Here is a 21,287-nt window from a genome sequence, read left to right as displayed (position 1 = left end):
CTCTTCCCCGCCCGTCAGCAACGTCTTCGTGCCCTGGGTTTTTTGCCAGGCTGAGGTGGGTCGGCAGCATCTGGCCATTGCTCCGCTCGTCTCCGAGGCTTTCCCCAGGTAAGGAGGGCCCCTCTTTCCCTGGGTGAGTGTGCCTGAGCGTCCGTGTATAAGACAACCCCCAATTTTTGACCGAACTTTTTTTTTAGCAAAAAACATTGTCTTATGCACGGGAAAATACGGTATGTAGACTCAGCCAAAGCAGAAAGAATGTAATGGCCATACTTATACTTCCGTTCACAGAAATCGATAGCCCCACGAGCCTGAGGACAGACCAAGCAACTGAGAACTCAGCCACCATCTCCTGGAAGAAGCCCTTGGCTGTCATAGACCGATACATCCTGAGCTATACCTCTGCTGATGGAGAAACCAGAGAGCTCGCAATTGGGAAGGATAAGACCAGCACCACATTGACTGGGCTAAAGCCAGGCATGGAGTATGTCATCTACATCTGGGCCGTGAAAGGAACCAAGTCAAGCAAGAGGACAAGCACAAAAGCAGTGACTGGTAATTTGGGGGGAGTGGGAGAGGGAAGGTGAAGGGGCCACCCCATTTCCTTTAAAAAGATCTGGGCTGCCTTTCCTTAACATCACAAGTAAATATTACTTTGGGGCTTCACCATCACGCTCCTCTTAGGCTTTGTATGGAGGATGACTTTTCAGAGTTTGAATTTTTGGGGCCTGCTGGGATCTCCAGTCAAAAAGGGTTTCAGTCCGATGTGCCTGAGGGGGAGGACTGATCCTGTGTTAGTCCTCTGCCCTGTGCACATGGCTGGTGGGAACAACTGCAGGATCGGTGTTGGTTGTGTAGTCTCCACAGGGCTATCTTACCCCTGTTGGCACAAGAGCTTGTTGGGCAGGTGGTAGAAATAATAGTCCTTAGGGTTTACCTGGTGTAGTTCAAGGGTTCACTCGGGATCCTTTAGCACAGCCCTAAAAGGGAGGATTATTATCCCAATTGGGATTATTATCCCAATGATACACTTTATATGGGCCTGTCATGAAAAGTATTTGGAAACTACCAGCTGGTCTAGAAGATGGCAAGATAGTTAACTGAGACTTGACACTCTGAGCATATTACTCTGTGTTCATGGATCTGCACTGGCTTCCAGTTGGATTCTGGGCAGAATTCAAAATGCTGGACTGGTGATTGTTTTCGAAGTCCTAAACTGATTGGGACCAGGGTATATGAAGGGCCACTTTCTCCCATATGAATCTGCCTACCTGCTGGTCTTCTTCATGTCCCCACCATCAGAGCTTTGAAAGGTGGGAACGATGCTTGGACCCTTCCCAGTTCCCTCCCTGGAGATATTCAGTTGGTTCTCTCCGTTCTTTTGCTAATGTTTCAGAATAAGGTTTGCTGCTTCTTTGGATTCATTTAGTAGATTAACTTTTGGTTCAATAGAGATGCTAAACACAACAAAAAGAAGGGTTCTTTTCCTATGTACAGAGTAAGAACAAGAACAGGGACATGATAAGCCCACTGCGGGGACCGGAAAGTGAAATTGCAACAGGCAATGAAGAGAGGGAAGAACTGCTCAATTCCTACTTTTCCTCAGTCTTTTCTTGAGAGGGAAATTGTGCTCAACATGGCATGAACCGAACACATGATGATTATGATTTATTGAGTTTATTGAGTTTAAATCGAGTGGCATTTAACATTTTAAAACCCTCGGTGTATTTTATTTTTTAAAAAAATTGTTAGCCACTGTTTGTGCAGTGCTGAGGAATAAGTATTGGATATGGGGGAGGGCTGAGACCGAGGGAATACTGGTTAGTTTGAGGGATCTGTTGGATGGATTTCTGTGGGGAGATCTGAACTTCTCGACTCACATTTTTGGCTATCGTGCTATGGCAGACCTGTTCCCTTTTCCATATCCAATGGACACATCTTTATCCCTCCCCTCTTCCTCCAAGAAGCTCAGGGACGCCTACATGGTTCTCCCATCCTCCATTTTATCTCCTCTGAACAAACCTATGAGGTAGATTGGGCTCTAGGGTTGCCAGGTTTCCTCTGGCCACTGGCAGGGGGTGAAGGTGGTGGTGGTGTGGGGGTGGACTGATAGAGAGTGAATGGCTCAAGATCATCTAGTGAGCTTCGTGGCTAATTGGGGATTTGAACCTGGGACTCCCAGCTGTAAAAAAAATTAACACTCTAACCACTATGCAGCGTTGTGCCACTTCCTGGGTCATGTTTGGCTGTGTGCCGTTACGGTTATCATCTTTAGAGAAGGGGCTGGAGTTCTCCCAGAATTAAAACGGATGTCCAAACTACAGAGATCAATTCCGTCTCCTGGAGGAAAAGACAGAGACGCGGCTCTCCAAAGCTATAGGAGAACAGAAGTCCTCGAATTACAACATATCTCTACTGAGCCTCCCCCCAACTCAGCCCTCTCCAGGTACTGCCCCCAAATGTCCAGGAATTTCCCACTCTGGAGTTGGCATCCCTGTGCTACTGCACCAAATAGGGCTACATGGGTCCCTGCCCTGTCAATCACAGACACACTGAGGAGGCCTTAGGAAGCACAGCTGGATTTGGCGTGCTGCAGCACCCTCTGCTGTCCAAACCGAGAATAAAATGCACTCAACAGTTCTGTGCTTTTCCCACTCCCAATTCCACTCTGCTGTACATATTTTTCTCTCCAGGGCCGAGGTCTAGAGAGGCCTGGGTCGCTTCCATTTTTGAGGCTCAAAATACTAAAAATGAAGAAATGCCAAAAAGAGGGTTACAGAAATTGTGGTATATTTTAAATGTTTACATTGAACAAACCGACACCTTTAACACACCCAGAATACAATGCAATAGTGCGCAATAAATGTTCCCTTTTATTTAACAAGTGCTTGTCTAGTTTTTTTTTCCAGAAGTCTAAATTTGAGGCCCTTCTCGAATGTAAATGCCCCCCGCAGTGCCAAATACCTGCCCCCCACCCCGGCAATAGGCCCTGTTTCTATCTGTATATAGGGTTGCCAGCTCTGGGTTGAGAAATACCTGGGGATTTTGGGGGCGGAGCCTGAGGAGGGCAGGGTTTGGTTAGGGGAGGGACTTCAATGCCATAGAGTCCAATGGCCAAAGCAGCCATTTTCTCCAGGGGAACTGATCTCTATCAGCTGGAGATCAGTTGTAGTAGCGGGAGATCTCCAGCTACCACCTGGAGATTCGCAGCCCTATCTATATACGGTCTATGATGTGGTTTCTCTTCTAACAATCCCTGTGCTGGTCATTGGAGCTTTTTAGAGGCCGAATAACTTCTTCTTAGGATGCCACTGTTAATAACACCAAACTAAAATTAAAGCTAAGTACGTGCAAGTGAACTGCAAGGGGATTGCTTTTGAGAGACTATCTGCCTGAGTGTTTGCTAGGGTTGCCAACTGAAGGTTGGGACATTCCTGGAGATTTGGGGGTAGAGCCTGGGGAGGCACCACAGCAGGGGGTAATGCCACACAGTCCACCACCCCAAGCAGCCATTTTCTCCTGGGGAGCTGATCTTTGCTGTCTGGAGATCAGCTGTAATTCCAGGAGATCTCTTAGTTTGTGTCATGATGAGAGATGCACTTGGTTTTTTGTTTGTGTCTGTTCCAGAAATTGACCCTCCACGAAATGTCCGTGTATCAGATGTGATGCAATCTAGTGCAGTGGTCACATGGATGCCACCTGATGCCCAGATTAATGGGTATCTCCTCACTTATCAAGAGCCAGATGGAACCATCAGGGTAAGTCAGAGCAATAGGGGAATGAACTCCCCAACAAAGTTGTTATGGGTGGAGATACAAGTCTCTAAGGGTTACTTAAAAGCAGGGGTGTACTATTGCCCGCCTGAGCAAACCCTTGAGGCTATTCTTGAGACAGAGAAGGAAACAAGGGAAGTGGCTTAAGCAGATAATGTTGTGATACTGGGTGACTTCAACAGCCCTCGCCTTGGCTGGGTAAACATATGCTCAAATCATGCTGCAGAAATGAGGTTCCTAGACATCATACGTGCACTGGAACAGTTGGCCACAGAGCCAACCAGAGATGTGGTTATCTTGGACTGGTTCTGAGTGGGGCTCAAGGCCTGGTGCAGGATATAAACGTTGCATCAGTTGTGAACAGTGATAACAGTGGTATGAAGTTCTGCATTCGTGTCAATAAAAGCTACCCTTAAAGTTCAAAGAAGTAACATTTGATTTAAAAAAAGGAAACTACAAAAATGAGGGGACTAGTTAAGAAGGAAGATGAAAGGGAGACTCAAGAAAGCCAAATACCTAGAGGATGCTTAGAAGCTATTTAAAACCACACTCATTGAAGCCCAGGTTGAATGCATTCCCCAGGTTAGGAAAGGCGCTGCCAAGTCTACAAGGATGCCTGCATGGTTAATGACCCATGTCAAGGAAGCCACAAAAGGCAAAAAAGCTTCTCTTAAAAAGCGGAAGGTCTGCCCCAATGAGGTTAATAGAAGGGAGCACAGGGTCTGGCACAGGAAGTATGAGTTAATAATTTCATAAGCAAAAAGAGAGTTTGAGGCATCGAGATAAAAAAATAAGCATTTCTTTAAATAAATCTGGAGCAGGAAACCAGCCAGAGAGGCAGCTGGGCATTTGGATGACTAAGGAATAAAAGGAATTGCTAAAGGAAGTTGAGGAGATTGTATAGAAGCTAAATTAATTCTTTGCATCCATGTTCACTGTGGAAAGTGTGGGGCATGTACTCATGCCGCAGCCGCTGTTTTCAGGAATGGAGTCTGCAAAAGTACTCCCTACCTCACAGGGAGCAAATCACTGAAGAATGGATGGGAGGACAGGAGTGGTTGGGGTGGAATTTTCAGTGAGATGCATTTTTAGCCTCTCTTTTATTTGTGTGTCGCAGGAAGTCCGGCTAGGTCCCAATGAACAAAAGTTTGTGTTAGAAGGCCTTAGTCGGGGTACTAAATACACCATCTATATCACGGCCTTTAAGGGAGACCGCTGGAGCAGAAAAGCAGCCATTACCTTTTCCACAGGTAAGCCTTCATCATTGCAATACAATTTTCAATACTTGCTGGCAAATGCAGTAGCAGTGGCTGGGGTGGGTGGAGATTCAGGAGGAAGTGACATCATTTCTGGGTGATGCTCTAGGAATTTCCCCAATCTCTGTGGTAAAGACCATAGAGACAGGGTAAATTCCTCTTTTTCCTCCTGCTCCTCAAATTATCCGGGACAGAGGATTGAGGGCAGAAGTGGGAAACTGACCACTGTCAGGGGGAAATGGCAAGTCTACCGGTGGTTGCGCTCACAACTAGCAATAGGTTACCAATAAGAATTTTCATTAAACATTTGGAGAGTATGAATTCATGGCTGATGGAAAGAGGCCTCCAAACCTCTTTCAAACCTCAAGATGAAAGTTGGCCACGACTTAGGACATGACCGGAACCTTTAGGGTTGCTTTCAATGTCCTCAAAATCACCAGGAGAAGGAGTAGAATCTTATGGGAAGGAAGAGAGTCTAAGGGGAGTGTGGTGACTTAAGAACGTTCATTATTTACTTTATTTCCTCTCCCCCACAATGTCCATGAGGTTTAAAATGTGCCTGAGGTACCAGGCATAGCCAGGCTATTTTGTGAGACTTTATCAGGTGCTATCTTCTGCAAATGTAACTCTCTGCTCATCCCACGTGCCTCCATCTCCTGATCTGCCACTCACCCCACCCCCAGTAGGCCAGGCAGTTCTTCCAAGAGGGCCTGTCTGGATTTTGAAGTTCAAGGAGTATGGTATGGTAGTAGTAAGAAGCTTTTGGTCATAAATAAGAAGACTGTATTTATATAGAGTTTCAAAGCATTCAATTATTTCAGCAATTATTGTTGAATTATTATTTCATCAATTTTGCTTGAGTCTCCCTTTGTTAACTCTGCTTTTTGTGGACAACCAAATCTCCTTTGGGCATTTCTGCCTTTTGTTTTAAACTTGTCTTAAACTTAACTAATATACTTCCTTCCTGCTTTGTTCCTGCAGCCAATTTACTCTATCCCTACCCTGCCGACTGCAGCCAGACTCAACAAAACGGGCACTCCACAAGTGGTATCTACACCATTTATCTCAACGGTGACCTTAACAGGCCCTTCCAAGTGTACTGCGACATGACCACTGATGGTGGTGGATGGATAGTGAGTTTTGCTGGAGGGGGCAGACTCTGCTCCTTCCCTTCTTGTTTTTCTGTCCTTGTGCAAAGAATTCCCCATTATGGGTCTGTTCTTTTCTCTTGGTTCTCTGTGTCAGCAATAAGGTACATAGAGCCAGCATGGTGTAGTGGTTAAGAGCGGTGGTTTGGAGTGGTGGACTCTGATCTGGAGAACCGGGTTTGGTTCCCCACTCCTCCACATAAAGCCAGCTGGATGACCTTGGGCTAGTCACACTCTCTCAGCCCCACCTGCCTCACAAAGTGCCTGTTGTGGGGAGGAGAAGGGAAGGTGATTGTAAGCTGGTTTGATTCTTAAGTGGTAGAGAAAGTCAGCATATAAAAACCAACTCCTACTCCTCCTCTTCCTCCTCCTTCTTCTACTACCACCACCACCAGACCCATATTTGTCTCTGCTCCAAAGCACAAATGGAAGCTGCTGGTTGTTCTGCGAATCAGGGCACAAATCCCTCAGATTTCATTGCCTTGGGAATTGGTAGCAGTCAACAGACAGTCAGTGTGGACAAGGTCTTCAGCAGCCTTTTCTCTCTCCCCGCAGAGAGAAAAGTTACCAATGCACATGAATGTATATGCACGTTATTTAAATCGCAGTGCCCCCCCGCAAAAAAAGAGGTAAAGAAATCTTGTACTTGCGCATGGGGTAAGAGGGAAGAAGTTAATTTAAAACTGCAGTAAAATGTAGCGGTCTGAGCCAAGTCAGGAAATGAAAAAATGGTGAATTGTCTCTGCTCGGCTCTACCTATAAAATCAGGTTATTCAGAATCCCAAATTGCAGGGAGAAAGACAGGTGAGGCGAATTGTGTAAATATCCCTATAAATTATTGTTATTTACTCTAAAATTGCCCTGACCTGGATGGCCCAGGCTAGCCTGATCTCGTCAGATCTCAGAAGCTAAGCAGGGTCAGCCCTGGTTAGTATTTGGATGGGAGACCACCAAGGAAGTCCAGAGTTGCTGTGCAGAGGAAGGTACTGGTAAGCCACCTCTGTTAGTCTCTTGCCATAAAAACCCCCAAAGGGGTCGCCATATGTTGGCTGTGACTTGACGGCACTTTACACACACACACACACACTCTAAAATTGTAAAAACTGTTTATTTTCTGTTCCTCTATATAATGAATGCTTAAGACTTTGTCAATAAGAAATTTATATATATATAAATTATTGTGAGCCAACTTTGGACCTTGTAATTTAGGCAGTTCACTGAATGGTTACTGAATCTTCTTATCTTCACTTTTTATCTACAGTCCTAGCGTTAATATATAGCATGTAGACACTGATGATCAATGAACGTTTGGCTTTACTTCTGCAGGTGTTTCAGCGGCGAAATACGGGGCAGTTGGATTTCTTTAAACGCTGGAGGAATTATGCCGAAGGCTTCGGAGATCCTAGAGCAGAATTTTGGCTTGGTACTCTACCTTTAAGGGATTTGGGATGGGTGAGGAGGCTTTGGTTTGGTTGCTGATCCAGTTCTTCTGGTCAGCACAGTGCTCTACTGGGAACAGTCATAAGGACATAAAGAACATAAGAAAAGCCCTGCTGGATCAGACCAAGGCTCATCAAGTCCAGCAGTCTGTTCACACAGTGGCCAACCAGGTGCCCCCAGGAAGCCCCCAAACAAGACGACTGCAGCAGCATCATCCTTCCTGTGTTCCACAGCACCTAAGATAATAGGCATGCTCCTCTGATCCTGGAGAGAATAGATATGCATCATGACTAGTATCCATTTTAACTAGTAGCCATGAATACCCTTTTCCTCCATGAACATGTCCACTCCCCTCTTAAAGCCTTCCAAGTTGGCAGCCATCACCACATTTTGGGGCAGGGAGTTCCACAATTAACTAAGCGTTATGTGAAAAAATACTTCCTTTTATCTACTTTGAATCTCTCACCCTCCAGCTTCAGAAGATGACCCCGCGTTCTAGCATTATGGGAGAGGGAGAAAAACCTCTCCCTGTCCACTCTCTCCAAACCATGCATAATTTTATAGACCTCTATCATGTCTCCCCTCAGCCGCCTTCTTTCCAAGCTAAACAGCCCTACGCATTTTAACCACTCCTCATAGTTGCTCTAGTCCCCTAATAATTTTGGTTGCTTTTTTCCGCACCTTCTCAAGCTCTGCAATATCCTTTTTTAGGTGTGATGACCAGAACTTAGGATCTGCTGCCCAGTAGCTATACCGATTACAGGGTCTTATGTAGACTCTCCTGGCCCTTTCTCCAATAACTGCTGAGGTCAATGAAAGGTTTACCAAGGCTTCGTTTATTTAAATTAAGACCTTCCATACATCCAACAATGTTTAGACCTTTATATTGGCAAGGGGATTTTGGTTTAAAACGGTGGTTGGCCAGCTCTTTTGCCGTTCCCCTGTCTGTTTTGATTGCTGAGTAATTTCTGGATTCAATTCAGAGTATAGGATCACCAGATGATATACTCAGACTGAGTTCTGTGCTTGGAGCTCTGTTTGTTCGCTTATTTATTTTGCAAATAGGGGCTATGCTGGGGTCTGTTCAGATCAAGATTGCAGTGTGTGTGTGTGTGTGTAGCATTTCCCTTTTCTGAATGAGCCCTATAGATCTACTATTTGCCCTATTGGAACAAACACAGAGGCACTCTATATGTTCCTTGTACCTTTGAACAGGCTTTTCAAGTTGGGAAAGTGGTGTGGAGGGAGGAGTTAACAACCCCCCACCCATGCTACAGTCTCCATCCAAATTAGAGACCTATATGCCAGTTATTTAGGAAGGAAATAGACTTGGAACTCCCTGCTGGTTTGTCCCTTCAAGTGAGGCCCCTAAATGAACCGGGAGTGTGCTTTTATATAGCGATGGCCAACTAGCAGCTTGCAGACCACATCGGGCCCAGTTGATATTTTCTGTTCCCCTTTTCTCAACACCTTTGATGCAAGGTGCAGGAAGTATGAGATTTTCCATTGGGAGGAGTGCTTGCCAGAGCAGAAACAACACTTTGTACACTGCTTTTGACCTAATCAAAGACATTCGAAAAGGCCACTTCTCCTATGAGAAGCTGCCCATTATTTAAGCTCTGCTTCTGAGGCTCTGCTCTGGGTCTCCTGCCCTCAGAGATGAGATGGTTTGCAACTAGAGCCAGGGCCTTTTCTGTGGCGGCACCCCTTGAATGGAAAACTCTTCAGAAAGACATTTGGATGGCACTTCACATGCCAGGCAAAGACCATATTATTCTCCCATGCTGTTAGTAACTGAGTTTTGCTGTGGCTCCTTTTGTTCTGCTGTTTCATTGCTGTGACAGCTGTTGGCCAAGAGCCTAACCAGATGTTATAAACTGCATGATTTCTCCACAGAGACTTGTGACTATACTGGAGTTGCTAGTTCCCAGCAGCAAGTTAAGCATCAGGGCCTGATTTTGAATGGGAGGGCTGCCCTGGAGATGGAGGGATTCCTACCTTCTCCCCCATGCTGTTTTTGGCAGCTGAAACAGCCCAGGGGCTGAGAGCGGGAGCATTATTTTCTCTGGGGGGCTGGCAATCCCTGGGAGAAAGTGGAGGCAGGGCCTAGTGCGCCGGTGGACATGTGTGACATATGTGGATGCTAGCACTTACAAAAACTCTATGGTTTTATCACAGAGTTTTATAAAATGCTAGAATATCCATATGTGACTTCTGGTTTTTACTGGAAGTGATGTAAGTGCACTGGTGTGAGATCAGTATACGATCCATCACCCCCATTTCCTCCCCCTGGTCCTCAGGTTCCAGCAGGCAGTCAGGATACCAGGAGGCCTCCTACTAAAGCAGGAAGCCTGGCGTCCCTCGAGCTGGTGCATGCATATGGCGTATGTGCGGGCTCCCAACGGAGCAAATAAATGCTCCCCTTACACTTCCCGAGCTATTTCAGCCACCAAAAACAGCACAGGGATGGCAGGAATTCCTTCTTCATTTTCATGGCTTCTGTGCAGTCCCACATGGGACTGCACAGGCCAGCATGGGACTGCACAGGCCAGCCACGGAGAAGATTTGAAAACTTCTAGAAGAGTATGCTCCCTAAGAGAGCTCCCCTCCCCCCGTCTGTGTCCAAGCCTTAACAGCTTTTCCCACCCAGGGACCAAGTGACGGGGGGCGGGGAGCATTCTTCCCTCAGTTCTCTTTCCGCCGCCATGGGGAGAACATCTCGGTTGTTCCTTGGAGTTATGCATGAGTGTTCTGTCCATTAGAGATGGCTTCTCTGCCAGCCCTCACAAATCCTGGACCTTCCCGTTCCTCTGTTAACCCGATTATTCCCTCTCCTTTGAGCTCAGCTCAGGTGAAATCCCTATGCATAATGCAAAGTATGGGATACCCAAGCTTGGTTTCTGTCACAGAAAGCATGCAGCCAATTACAAAGCAGCGTGTAAAGAGGCAGGGATTCAAATGCTTCCTGGGAGCTCTTTCTGAGCAGACGAAAGGCTTTTTAAAACCGAGGCTTGGATTTCTCCCCCCTCCCCTTCAGATTGCTCCGTTTTTGTTTTTTTTTCTTAAAATGCTTTTTTATTTGGGAATTGGGTTTTGGGGGTGGGATTTTCTCTCACAGTAAGCCGTGCAAAATAAGCCAATTACAAAGCAGCATTTAAAGGGGCAGGGATTTGATTTGAGCTTGGAGACTGATTGTGCATACATTCCCAACAGGAAGTGTGGGTCCAGCAAGCAACGGACCTCAGGTAAAACTCCCAGGCATGTATACCAGAGACAGTATACTTCTACATTCCAGGTTTGGGAGGCACAATAGGGGAAGGCTCTTGGTTTCATGCACTTACCTGGAGGCTCCCTAGAAGCATCTGGCCAGCCACTCTCAACAATTAGATGTTTCCTGATCTGATCCAGTAGGGCTTTTCTTATGTTCATTGTTCAAAATCTTCTCTCCCAGAATGCAGGTCTTATTTACCATAGGCAAGTAGCAGATGCCTATCTGGACGTCTGACTGTATTTGTGAGGCTATGATAATCGTTACTTGCTATTGTTTCTCCTAGGCCTCGAAAAGCTTCATGAAATTACTAGCTCGGCCCCATTTGAGCTGAGGGTGGATTTGCAAACCCACAACGATTCTGCCTACGCCACCTATGACCTCTTCCGGGTGGGGTCAAGCAGGGAGAGGTACCGACTCTCAGTAGGAAAATATAGAGGCACTGCCGGTAAGCAAAGGCCATTTCTTTTTTTCTTTTTTTTGCACTGGGAAGCTGGGTTGAAGGAACTGCGGGGACTTTCTTTTATTAAAACTGCATGAGGCTGAGATGCATTGAGAGATGCATTAGGAATCTGCAGCATGGTTCTGCTAGGGGAAGAGCTTTCTTCCAGGGCGGGGAGCCTTTCCCTGACTCAGGGCTCAAAGAGCCTTTTGCATCAGGGGAAGGCTTCTTGAAGAAAGCTCCATTGCATGGGATTCCACCCAAGAACTGGCAAATTCCTATAGAAAGCAAAGTATGTTCATGCAGCGGAGTGCTATGTTGAAGAGGGTGAGAACACAGTTGTTTAAACTACTTTATCATTTTGTGTAAGCTGCCTTGGGGAGGCCTTCTTCAATGAAAGCAGGGTTGCCAACCTCCAGGTGGTCTCTGGAGATCTCCCAGACTTTCAACTGACCTCCAGACAACAGGGATCAGTTCCCCAGGATAAAATTGCTGCTTTGGAGGATGGACTGTATGGCCCTAGACCCGGATGAGGTCCCTCCCCTCCACAAACCCTGCCCTCCCACGGCTCCACCCTCAAATCTCCAGGAATTCCCCAACCCAGATTTAACAACCCTGAATGAAAGGTAGGATTGGGGGGAATCCCAATACGGAAGTATTACTAGCTTCTTATACTTGTGCTTAACTACAGTCATAGCTTTGTTAATAGGTATCCATGGGGCATGGGTATCACTTAGGGCTGCCAACCTCCAGGTAGTGGCAGGAGATCTCCTGCTATTACAACTGATCTCCAGCCGATAGAGATCAGTTCGCCTGGAGAAAATGGCCGCTTTGGCCATTGGACTCTATGGCATTGAAGTCCCTCCCCTCACCAAACCCCTCCCTCCTCAGGCTCCGCCCCCAAAACCTCCCGCTGGTAGTAAAGAGGGACCTGGCAACCCTAGTATCACTGTTTAACTTCACTACATATCTAATGGACTATCTTTCCCTGTATGATCCCATATGCCAGCCACGATCATCAATCTCTTCACTTCGGGTGGTCCCCTCTATGTGGGAGGTCTGCTCATCTATGGCCCATGCTTCTTTTTGGTAGCTGCACCCACACTTTGGAACCGCCTGCCAGATATGGTGCACACTCTCTTTCTTCCACAAAAGGTGCAAATAGGGTTGCCAACCTCTGAGTACTAGCTGGAGATTTCCTGCTATTACATCTGATCTCCAGCCAATATAGATCAGTTCACCTGGAGAAAATGGCCACTTTGGCAATTGGACTCTATGGCATTGAAGTCCCTCCCCTCCCCAAACCCCTCCCTCCTCAGGCTCCACCCTAAAAACTTTCTGCCAGTGGCGAAGAGGGACCTGGCAACCCTAGGTGAACTATTCTGATGCGCCTTTGATGGAAGTAACTAATGAATGTATCTGAATTGCAGCTGCTGGTGATATTTGCAGCAAGAGTCGCAGTTTTATTTTTAAGTTTCAACTATGTATTTAGCTGTGTATGTCTATGGTAAGCTGCCTTGGGCACTGGGGAAAGATAGGATACAGTATGTATTTGAAATAAAAAACTATGCAGAGGGACAAAACATCACCCATTGGCTATGGGGCAGCGGCATCAAGCAGACAGGTGGCCATGCCAGGGACCTGACCATGATCTTGGGGTTTCCTCAGCCCTGCTGCCCTCTCATTATTGCCTGGTGTAAGCAACTCAGCTGGTGGACATGCATGCAAGTCACTCAGCTGGTAAGAGACTCGTGTGGTGCCTGTCTGAGTCACTTGTGCTCCTGCTGCCACCCCAGCTCAGCAGTGGGAAGCAGGCAGTGGGCTAGTGACTCATATGGGCGCTTGCGTCCCAGGCATGTTGGTTCGTTGATTTGTCTGATTAACATGATGCCAGTTAATAGACATTTTACTGTATGACGTTAAGAAGGACCATTCCTACGTCCAGTGGGAACACATATCTTATGTTTTGCATTATTTGTTTCTGGTATTTCTTGCTGCCGGATATGAAGACACTCTTCCAGCAATGGATCAGATTTCCAACATTAACCTAAAAAACAATATATTGTTTACCTGTACATACTCCCACCCCGCCATCAAGTTGAAGCTGACTTATGGTGACCCCATAGGGTTTTCAAGGCAAGAGACGTTCAGAGGTGGTTTTGCCATTGTCTGCCTCTGCATAGCAACCCTGGGATTCCTTGATGGTCTCCCATCCAAGTACTAACCAGGGCTGACCCTGCATAGCTTGTGAGATCTGATGAGATCAGGCTAGCCTAAGTGTTTGTAAATACCATCTGTACAACATTATTAATTATCTGCAACTGGGCTGTGGAACTTGTTTCTCTGTCTTTCTGAACGTGCATTGGGAGATCAGATAGATGTGTTCATGTAACAAGCTTCCTCACACTTTTAACACCAACCTTTTCTTGCCTCATTTAGGGGACGCTATGACTTACCACAACGAGAGGAGATTTACCACCTGGGACAGAGACAATGACATTGCCATCAGCAACTGTGCAATCACACACCACGGGGGCTGGTGGTACAAGAACTGCCATTTGGCGAACCTCAATGGTAAATATGGAGAAGACAAACACAGCGAGGTGAGTCCAGGGCTCTGTGCGGCTCCAGTTCTTTGTTTCTTTTCTGCACTAGGTATACTACTTTCCAAGAGCATAACAAATTATGGTGATGGTTATTAAATATTGCATCCTTAATTTTGCAATGAACGGTAACATGGGACTCTTGTATTCATTCCCATTGTTACTCTGAATTTATATAAGGATTTCTTATTACCGGTTGCTAAAGCAGTGGAATACTATCCCGAACCAGCAGAGTAGTCCTACTCACATGATAACTAGATTATAGCTGATAGAGGCTGATAAGATACACTGTAGACTGCTCAGACAGATTGCGGGGGTGAGGGGGAGAGAGGTTGCTGAGCATGATGGAAAGTCCCCTCTGCCTGCACAGGAATCACAATTAATTATATTAAGTCATGAGAAGGATTTCAGATTGCACCAAGGCTACTGGGAAGAGAGACAATAACACCTGTCCCTTCAAAAATATAAAAAATTAGGTCTCTCTCCAGCATGAATTGGAATACACAAGCCCCTTGTGAATAGATAAAAAGAGAAATACAGTAGCCACAACAGCAAAGCTGGACATTAATTTTAGATGGTTCATCGATTTACAGTTCATATATTCAAGAAAATGCATATGAGAATCCTGAATATCAAAAGTGCTGTTCAAATAGTGTTGATATTTTTTTAATTAAGACTAAAAAGGCACGTTCTGTGCTAGGGATTATTAGGTAATGCTTTCATATTGAACTGGGTGGCATGACCACTTAGGAATACTGTGTACCATTCTGGTTGCCGTATCTCAGGAAGGATATTGTAGAGCTGTAAAAAGTACAGAAAAAAGCAACCACGGACTGAGGCACCTTCTGTATGAGGAAAGGCTCAAGACTTGGGGCATTTTGGTTTAGAAAAAAGATGGCCAAGAGGGGAGGACATGGCAGAGGTTTATAAAATTGTGCATGGGGTGGAGGAAGTGGATAGAGAGGACTTTCCTCTCCCTCTCCCAAAATTCTAGGAGAAGTTGGTGGGCGATTTGTTCAAGGCAGACAAAAGGGAATGAATAATTTTGGACTTGATGAGGGATTAAATCAGGGGTGGGGAACCTTTTTTCCGCCAAGGGCCATTTGGATATTTATAACATCGTTCGCGGGCCATACAAAATTATCAATTTAAAAATTAGCCGACCAAGCCCCAAGCAGGCAGCTGCCCCAGATGACACCCCCCCACCGCACAGGCAAGCTGGCAGGCATCCAACCTGTGGCACAGGATGGTCTGTTGCACCAGCCAGGCATAGCCGCCCAGCAGTATGCCAGAGTTGCTCCTGCTCCGCATGGTTGGGGCCGGATTTTACAGTCGGCTCCTGCTACCTCCACCTGCAGGGATGAAATGAGGGCACACTGGCAAAGAACCCCTCCCCCCGTGCGCATTCTGGCCCTGCCCCCTTTAACCCCACCATTGTTGCCACTTCCACCCCCAGCCCTCTTGTAGTACAGAGGGAATACGTTTCTCCATGGCCTGGGTAGGAAGGGTTAGCAGTTTCTTGGGTGGTCCTAGCAGCTCCATAGCTAAGGACTCTTCTGCAAGGGGGGAAAAGGGTTCCTTTTCTTGGCAAAACAAACTCACATCTGCCTTCAATAGAGGCTATTCCTGTCCGTGGGAGGGGGCGGATCACCAGTCCTTCTGAACTAGAAATCTGCCAGGACCCATGAAGGGCCAGACCAAATGTTTTCGCAGCCTTAAACGGCCCCCGGGCCTGACTTTCCCCACCCCTGGATTAAATTAATGGAATTCATTGCCAGTGGATGTAATGATGATCATGACCACAGATGGTGTTAAAAGAGGATTAGGCAGATACAAGAAGAATTTGTCCATCAATGGCTACTAGCTACAGTATGGAGACTAAAGAGAACCTTCATGTTCCAAAGCAATAAACCTATGAGTAGGAGTGCAACGTCAGTGAAAGGCCTTGGCCTCTAGGTCCTATTTATTGGCCCTCCAGAGCAACCAGTGGCGACTGTGTGAAACAGGATGCTGGATTAGATGGACCAATGGTCTGAATCAGCCGGGCTCTTCTTATGTTCTTAAGCAAGCTTTCCCACCTAAGAAGTTGGAGGAAACAGGCTTCAAACTTTGCTGAGTGGAATGGTAGGATGCAGCTCACTATTTTGAACCCATCAGCAGTGAGCCTGGGGTGCCCTATGAAAACACTGGAGAGACAAGGAAATCAGCTAAGAGATCAAAGCAGCAGGGTAGAACTCCTGTGTGGTCAAGGGCAGGTATAAAGTATGGTTAGGTTGCACCTTCCTAAGGACAGGTGTACAGAATGAACAAGTTGCACTTTTTTTTCTTTTTACTGGAAATCTACTCAATAAGCTCGTTCTCCTCCTGTGCCTTTAATGGCAGTACAGCACAAAGAAATATGGCAGGTGGGGAGATGTTTGGGGAAATCTTCACTCACTAAATATTCAGTTGCAGCTTGGGCATACAAAGGAAATCTTGGGACCTGGGTTGGGGAGCATTCAGGACCCAAGCGACCCTCATCTTTGAAAGAAAGTTTGGTCTTCTATTTTTTTTTTTTTTTAAAGCAGGAACTTTGGGCAGGGTGCACCCTCATTCCTTAATTTTTCAGCTGAGCCCTTTGTTTTGACCCACATTCAAATCTCCTGATGAAAAGTGACAATTTTCATAAACAAAATTATGAATCTTGAATGAGATTTTGGCTGCTGAAAGCATCAGGGCTGTTTGTTCCTCTCTCCCGTCTGAGGAATGCTACAGCTTGGAGTGCAAACCAGGGCTTGTCAGAACTGTTCCAAAGCCCCCCCCCCCCAACAAAAGCGGCCCTCTTTTATAATACTAGAACTTGTAGGCATCCAATGCAGTTGATGGGAAGTATATTCAGGGCAGACAATAGGAACTATTTCTTCACTGAAGGAGTAATTAACTTGTGGAATTCACTGCCACAGGATATAATGATGGCCTTGGATGCTGAATTAGGAGGACTATTGGTCTGACCCAGCACAGCTGCTTTTACATTCTTCATTGAGAGTCAGTTCATTGGATCTAATCCCAAGGTTCAATTGAGTAGTCAATTCCTTAGATCCAACAGCCTAATTCAATCAAAGAGAATCAGTTCATTAGGCCTAACAACTATGTGTAGCTAAGGAGAATAAATTCATTAGATCTAACAGCAAAGATTTGATCAAGGGAAATCCATTCATTAAATGTAACACCAACATTCAATCAACGAGACTAAATTCAGTTCAGTTAAGGAAGACCAGTTCATTATCTTGCGGCAGCAAAATTCAGTCCAGAAGATGAATTAAGCCTAACAGCAAGACTCAGTTAAAGAACATGACCCTGTTGGATCCAGGCTGCAAAGTTCAATCAAATGAAAAGGTTTTGGCACTGGACCCAATCTGCAGAATTGTTGTGGGCCTTGATGCTAACTCTAAACAACTTCATGGTAGTCCGGAGATGGTTTTATTATAAATGTGAGCAAGGATTTGAATATTTGTCCATAGTTTCAAGAAGCTGGTCTCACTTATGTGCTACATATGACACTAGATACATTCTCTTCATGGCTACTAGTAAAAATGGATACTAGTCATGATGCATACCTATTCTCTCTAGTATCAGAAGAGCATGCCTATTATATTAGGTGCTGTGGAACACAGGCAGGACAATGCTGCTGCAGTTGTTAGGTTTGTGGGCTTCCTAGAGGCATTGGCTTTGTGAACAGACTGCTGGACTTGATGGGCCTTGGTTTGATCCAACAGGGATTTTCTTATGTTCTTATGTTCTCTTTCCAGGGAGTTAATTGGGAGCCATGGACAGGCCATTTATATTCTATCCCTCGCACTGAGATGAAGATACGTCCACGGTCACATAGCTTTGACCCAGTCCTGGGCAGGCGGAGGAGATCTCTGGCAGAGACGAGGAAGGCTCTGAGCATTTAAACTGGTTTTCTGCAAAGGCTGTGCATGTAACAAGCGCATTTATAACCACAAGCAACTGGCTTACACCCTCCTCAGAAAAATGTGCCCTGTTAATTAGGTGGGATCACAGTATAACTCAGTCAACATGTCAAAGAAGAGGTTGGTGGGAACAGTTCATATATTACACTCGTGTATTGAAGTTGTCATTTGCTTCTTGTTTTGCCAGCCACCACAAGCATCGGTGGCTGGAGAGCCCCATTCCAGTCCTTAAATTGTCCCAGGCTCTTAACAAGGAGAGAGGCCTTTGCTGTCTACTTGCCCTCGCTGCACGACTTTGCTTTTCCTTGCCAGAGAAAACAAAGAACCAGCCGCCATGGCTCTTTTCCTTCCTTGCTCTTCCAGGCAGCAATATGAGCTTCTTTCCTTCAGCTCTGGTAGTAGGTGGCCTAGCCTTCTCTCTGGGAGCCTGGTGCCAGGTAAGAGCCGGAAGAAGGCTTTCAAGGGATGCATTACAGACTTCTAACTCTCTTCATTGGCTGTACTTGACAAAGGCCTCTTTGGTCTGCTGTGCTCAGATGTGCAAAACCCAAGGTGCTAATTCAACATGCCTATTTTCCTACACATTACCAAAAACCTAAAACTGCAGATCCTCAGATCTTAGGAGGGAGGAACATAGTCACATTTTTAAAAAATCTTCCTGTGTGTAAAACAAGATCTTTGGGTATACAGGATAGCTGGCATTGGTTCTGGTTTGCAGTCAGGCTCTGCATCCATATGATAAATTCACTGATGTTTTAGGGGAAATGGAACTGTTTTCATTACAACAGCCATAATATATTATGCATTTTTTCATCTGGAAGAAAGTTTATTTTCCTTTCTGTTGCAAGATTGTTTTTGCCATAGTCACAAAGTGTCAACAATTCTCAGTGAGATGGCTCAAACTGTTTCTGGACTTCAGAACGTGGGTCTGACCATGGGTCTGGGTCACATGGCTAAATGCACCTTTTTACTTTACATGTGCCTTACGTCTAGGGTTGCTAAACTCCAGGTCAGCCTGGGGATCTCAAGGAATTACAACTGTCTTTTAGACAACAGAGATCAGTTCCTCTGTAAAAATGGCTGCCTTGATGGGTGGCCTGTATGGCATTATACCTTGCTGAGGTCCTTTCCCCTCCCCAAGCTCCATCTCCTAATCTCTGCTTCCAACATTTCCAGGAATTTTCCAGTCAGGAGTTGGCAACCTTACCCACTTCCCCGAGTAGTGAGACATTCCAGGCTGGCTTCCTTTGAAAAAGAGAGAACTGGAGATCTACAGTGGTTTTCTAACATTTGTTTCATTCAGAAATATACAGGTAGAGTACAGGTGATGGTAAGAGGCACTCCTATAGGGCCGCCGATTTGCCACCCCCACATCAGATACCCAGAGACAGAAAATCGGCACTCAGCTGTGTGTCCGCACCACTCCCAACAGTGGCTGTGTGTTTTTTCCCTCTGTCTCATCCCAGTCTGTGCTTTCTTTTCACACCCACACCCTAGCTTGGCCCTTCAGTGGTAGGGAGGGGAGGGATCATCTCTTCCAGCCCTGAAGGGCTGCTTGAGCAGAACCACCCCGATACTTAAGGGACAGCTCCAGTGGACAAACCACTTAAAAGACACTTCATTGTTCTCATTCTGTTTGTTGTCGGCTCTGGTTCCTCCACACATGGCCCTTTAAGCCAAGCCTTTCGGGCAGTAGAACCATTTGCCAACACGTTTGTGGCATCCATAGTATCACAAAAAATGCCCTCAGGCTACACCCTTGATTTCTAGGGGGCAGGGTTACATGCCAGGGTTTCTTCTTGTAAAGATTAAGTTTCAGTTGCGTGCTTCCCACCCTGTAGTCTGAAATGGAAAAACCTTGACATGGATTTACGACTTCAACACATTCTTATAGGGCTAAAGACAATAGGTGTGTGTCATTAGTGAAACCGCATTGCGGGGAGGGGATTAAATCCTCTCTGTCCCCACACAGCAGCCCTGGTCAAAAGCACCCTGGTTGCTACAATTTACCTTTACAAAATCCTGGGAGGATCTAATCAGGCAATTTGGCATTTTCAGTTTGACTTAGCAAAAGGCTAAGTGGTTATCACAGAATGCATTACACTGTATAGTTCTCCTCTCCAGCACAGGAATCTGAATAGTAGAACATCGATGGAAAGCGGTAGGTCAGGCTTTTCACCATATAACCTCAGTTTTTTCCACCTGGGACATAGCTGGAGCCAGGCTTCTCATCTGTTCTATTCTTATATTGGTGCCAAATCTTGACACGATTTAATGGGGCCAGTAAATACTGTTTAGATTTTGTGTTTGGGGAATAGTTTAAAATCCTAGCCAAGTCAGGAATTGGCAAAATGGCCTGGGACAGCAATTATTTTCCTTTATTAAAATGGTTATCAGATTATGTGCCAACAATTAAAAACAACAACTAAGCATTTTATAGAATCACTTATCTCTTAATTATCCACTTCCTGCATTTCCCCGAGTTGCTGTGATCTTTCCCAAACCTGGTTTTGTATGATCTTTTGAGAAAGATCACATTGAATGCACCTTTGCATGCAGTGTGGATGGAAGGGTGAGAGATGTTTGCATGTTGCACCAACATTAGCATCATTTTCCCCATCACTGGAGGACTTTTTTGGCTTAAAAAAATTAGTAATTGACGTATTGTTAGAGCATTATTTATATCATAATGTAATATGGTGCCAAATGTAATATGGTACCAATAGTTATTGAGCAGAGATCAGGAGATGAAAAGAATGGCGAAATCCCATACACATTACTTAAGGCATTATGGACACAATAGAATATATTACAGCTATCCTGCATTCCTTAATATTCTCTAATAAGATGTTTTACTAACAGTGCCATGCTAAGAACACTTTCCTGGGAGTAGGCCCCATGGAATAGACTTGAATGGGATTCTGAGTAGACCTTAGGGTTGCACTGTTAGGGTTGTCAACAAAAAAATATTAAGAATTGGCCTTTAATTGCTTGTATTTACATAAATTTTATATAGGATCAAAGCCTCTGTTAAGTGCTTGTTGTAACACTGTGAGCTTGAGAAAACTTGCAGCAACTTCTATTAGGCCATCAGTAATGTTTTCTTTTTTTAAAAAAACTGTTAACAGAAACACACCGGTTCCAAAGTAGCTTCCTGAGTAATCACAGACACCCTTAATGTCCGTTCTCCTCAGTCAATGAAGCTGGTAATCAGAAACATACTTGCCAAGGGGGTAAGTCTCCCTGAATTCAGTAAGAATTGCTTCTGAGTAGGGGAGGGATGTTATAGCCCGATCTCATCAGCTAAGGAGGTTCAGTACTTGGAAGGGAGACCACCAAGGAAGACTTTGCAGAGAAAGGCAATGGTAAACCACTTCTGTGTCTCACTTGCCTTGAAAGCAAGT

At 45.5% G+C, this 21,287-nt stretch overlaps 1 protein-coding gene across 1 annotated transcript in view; it reads left to right on the top strand.

Moving 5' to 3' along the window:
- TNN (tenascin N) overlaps window positions 1–17,865 on the top strand; it is a 42,967-nt gene extending 25,102 nt beyond the window's left edge. Inside the window, exons 9-16 of the mRNA XM_056844708.1 lie at window positions 292–555; window positions 3,628–3,758; window positions 4,891–5,023; window positions 6,011–6,162; window positions 7,504–7,600; window positions 11,172–11,333; window positions 13,767–13,930; window positions 17,719–17,865. Of these exons, the coding sequence (XP_056700686.1) occupies window positions 292–555; window positions 3,628–3,758; window positions 4,891–5,023; window positions 6,011–6,162; window positions 7,504–7,600; window positions 11,172–11,333; window positions 13,767–13,930; window positions 17,719–17,865 (1,250 nt within the window). The remainder of the gene's footprint in view (window positions 1–291; window positions 556–3,627; window positions 3,759–4,890; window positions 5,024–6,010; window positions 6,163–7,503; window positions 7,601–11,171; window positions 11,334–13,766; window positions 13,931–17,718) is intronic.
- The last annotated feature ends 3,422 nt before the right edge of the window (window positions 17,866–21,287 follow it).

Source organism: Euleptes europaea, chromosome 2 (assembly GCF_029931775.1).
Source record: "Euleptes europaea isolate rEulEur1 chromosome 2, rEulEur1.hap1, whole genome shotgun sequence".
Lineage (NCBI taxonomy): Eukaryota > Metazoa > Chordata > Lepidosauria > Squamata > Sphaerodactylidae > Euleptes > Euleptes europaea.
The sequence above is the reverse complement of the archived record's forward strand: the minus strand, read 5'-3'. Positions and strand labels throughout refer to the sequence as shown.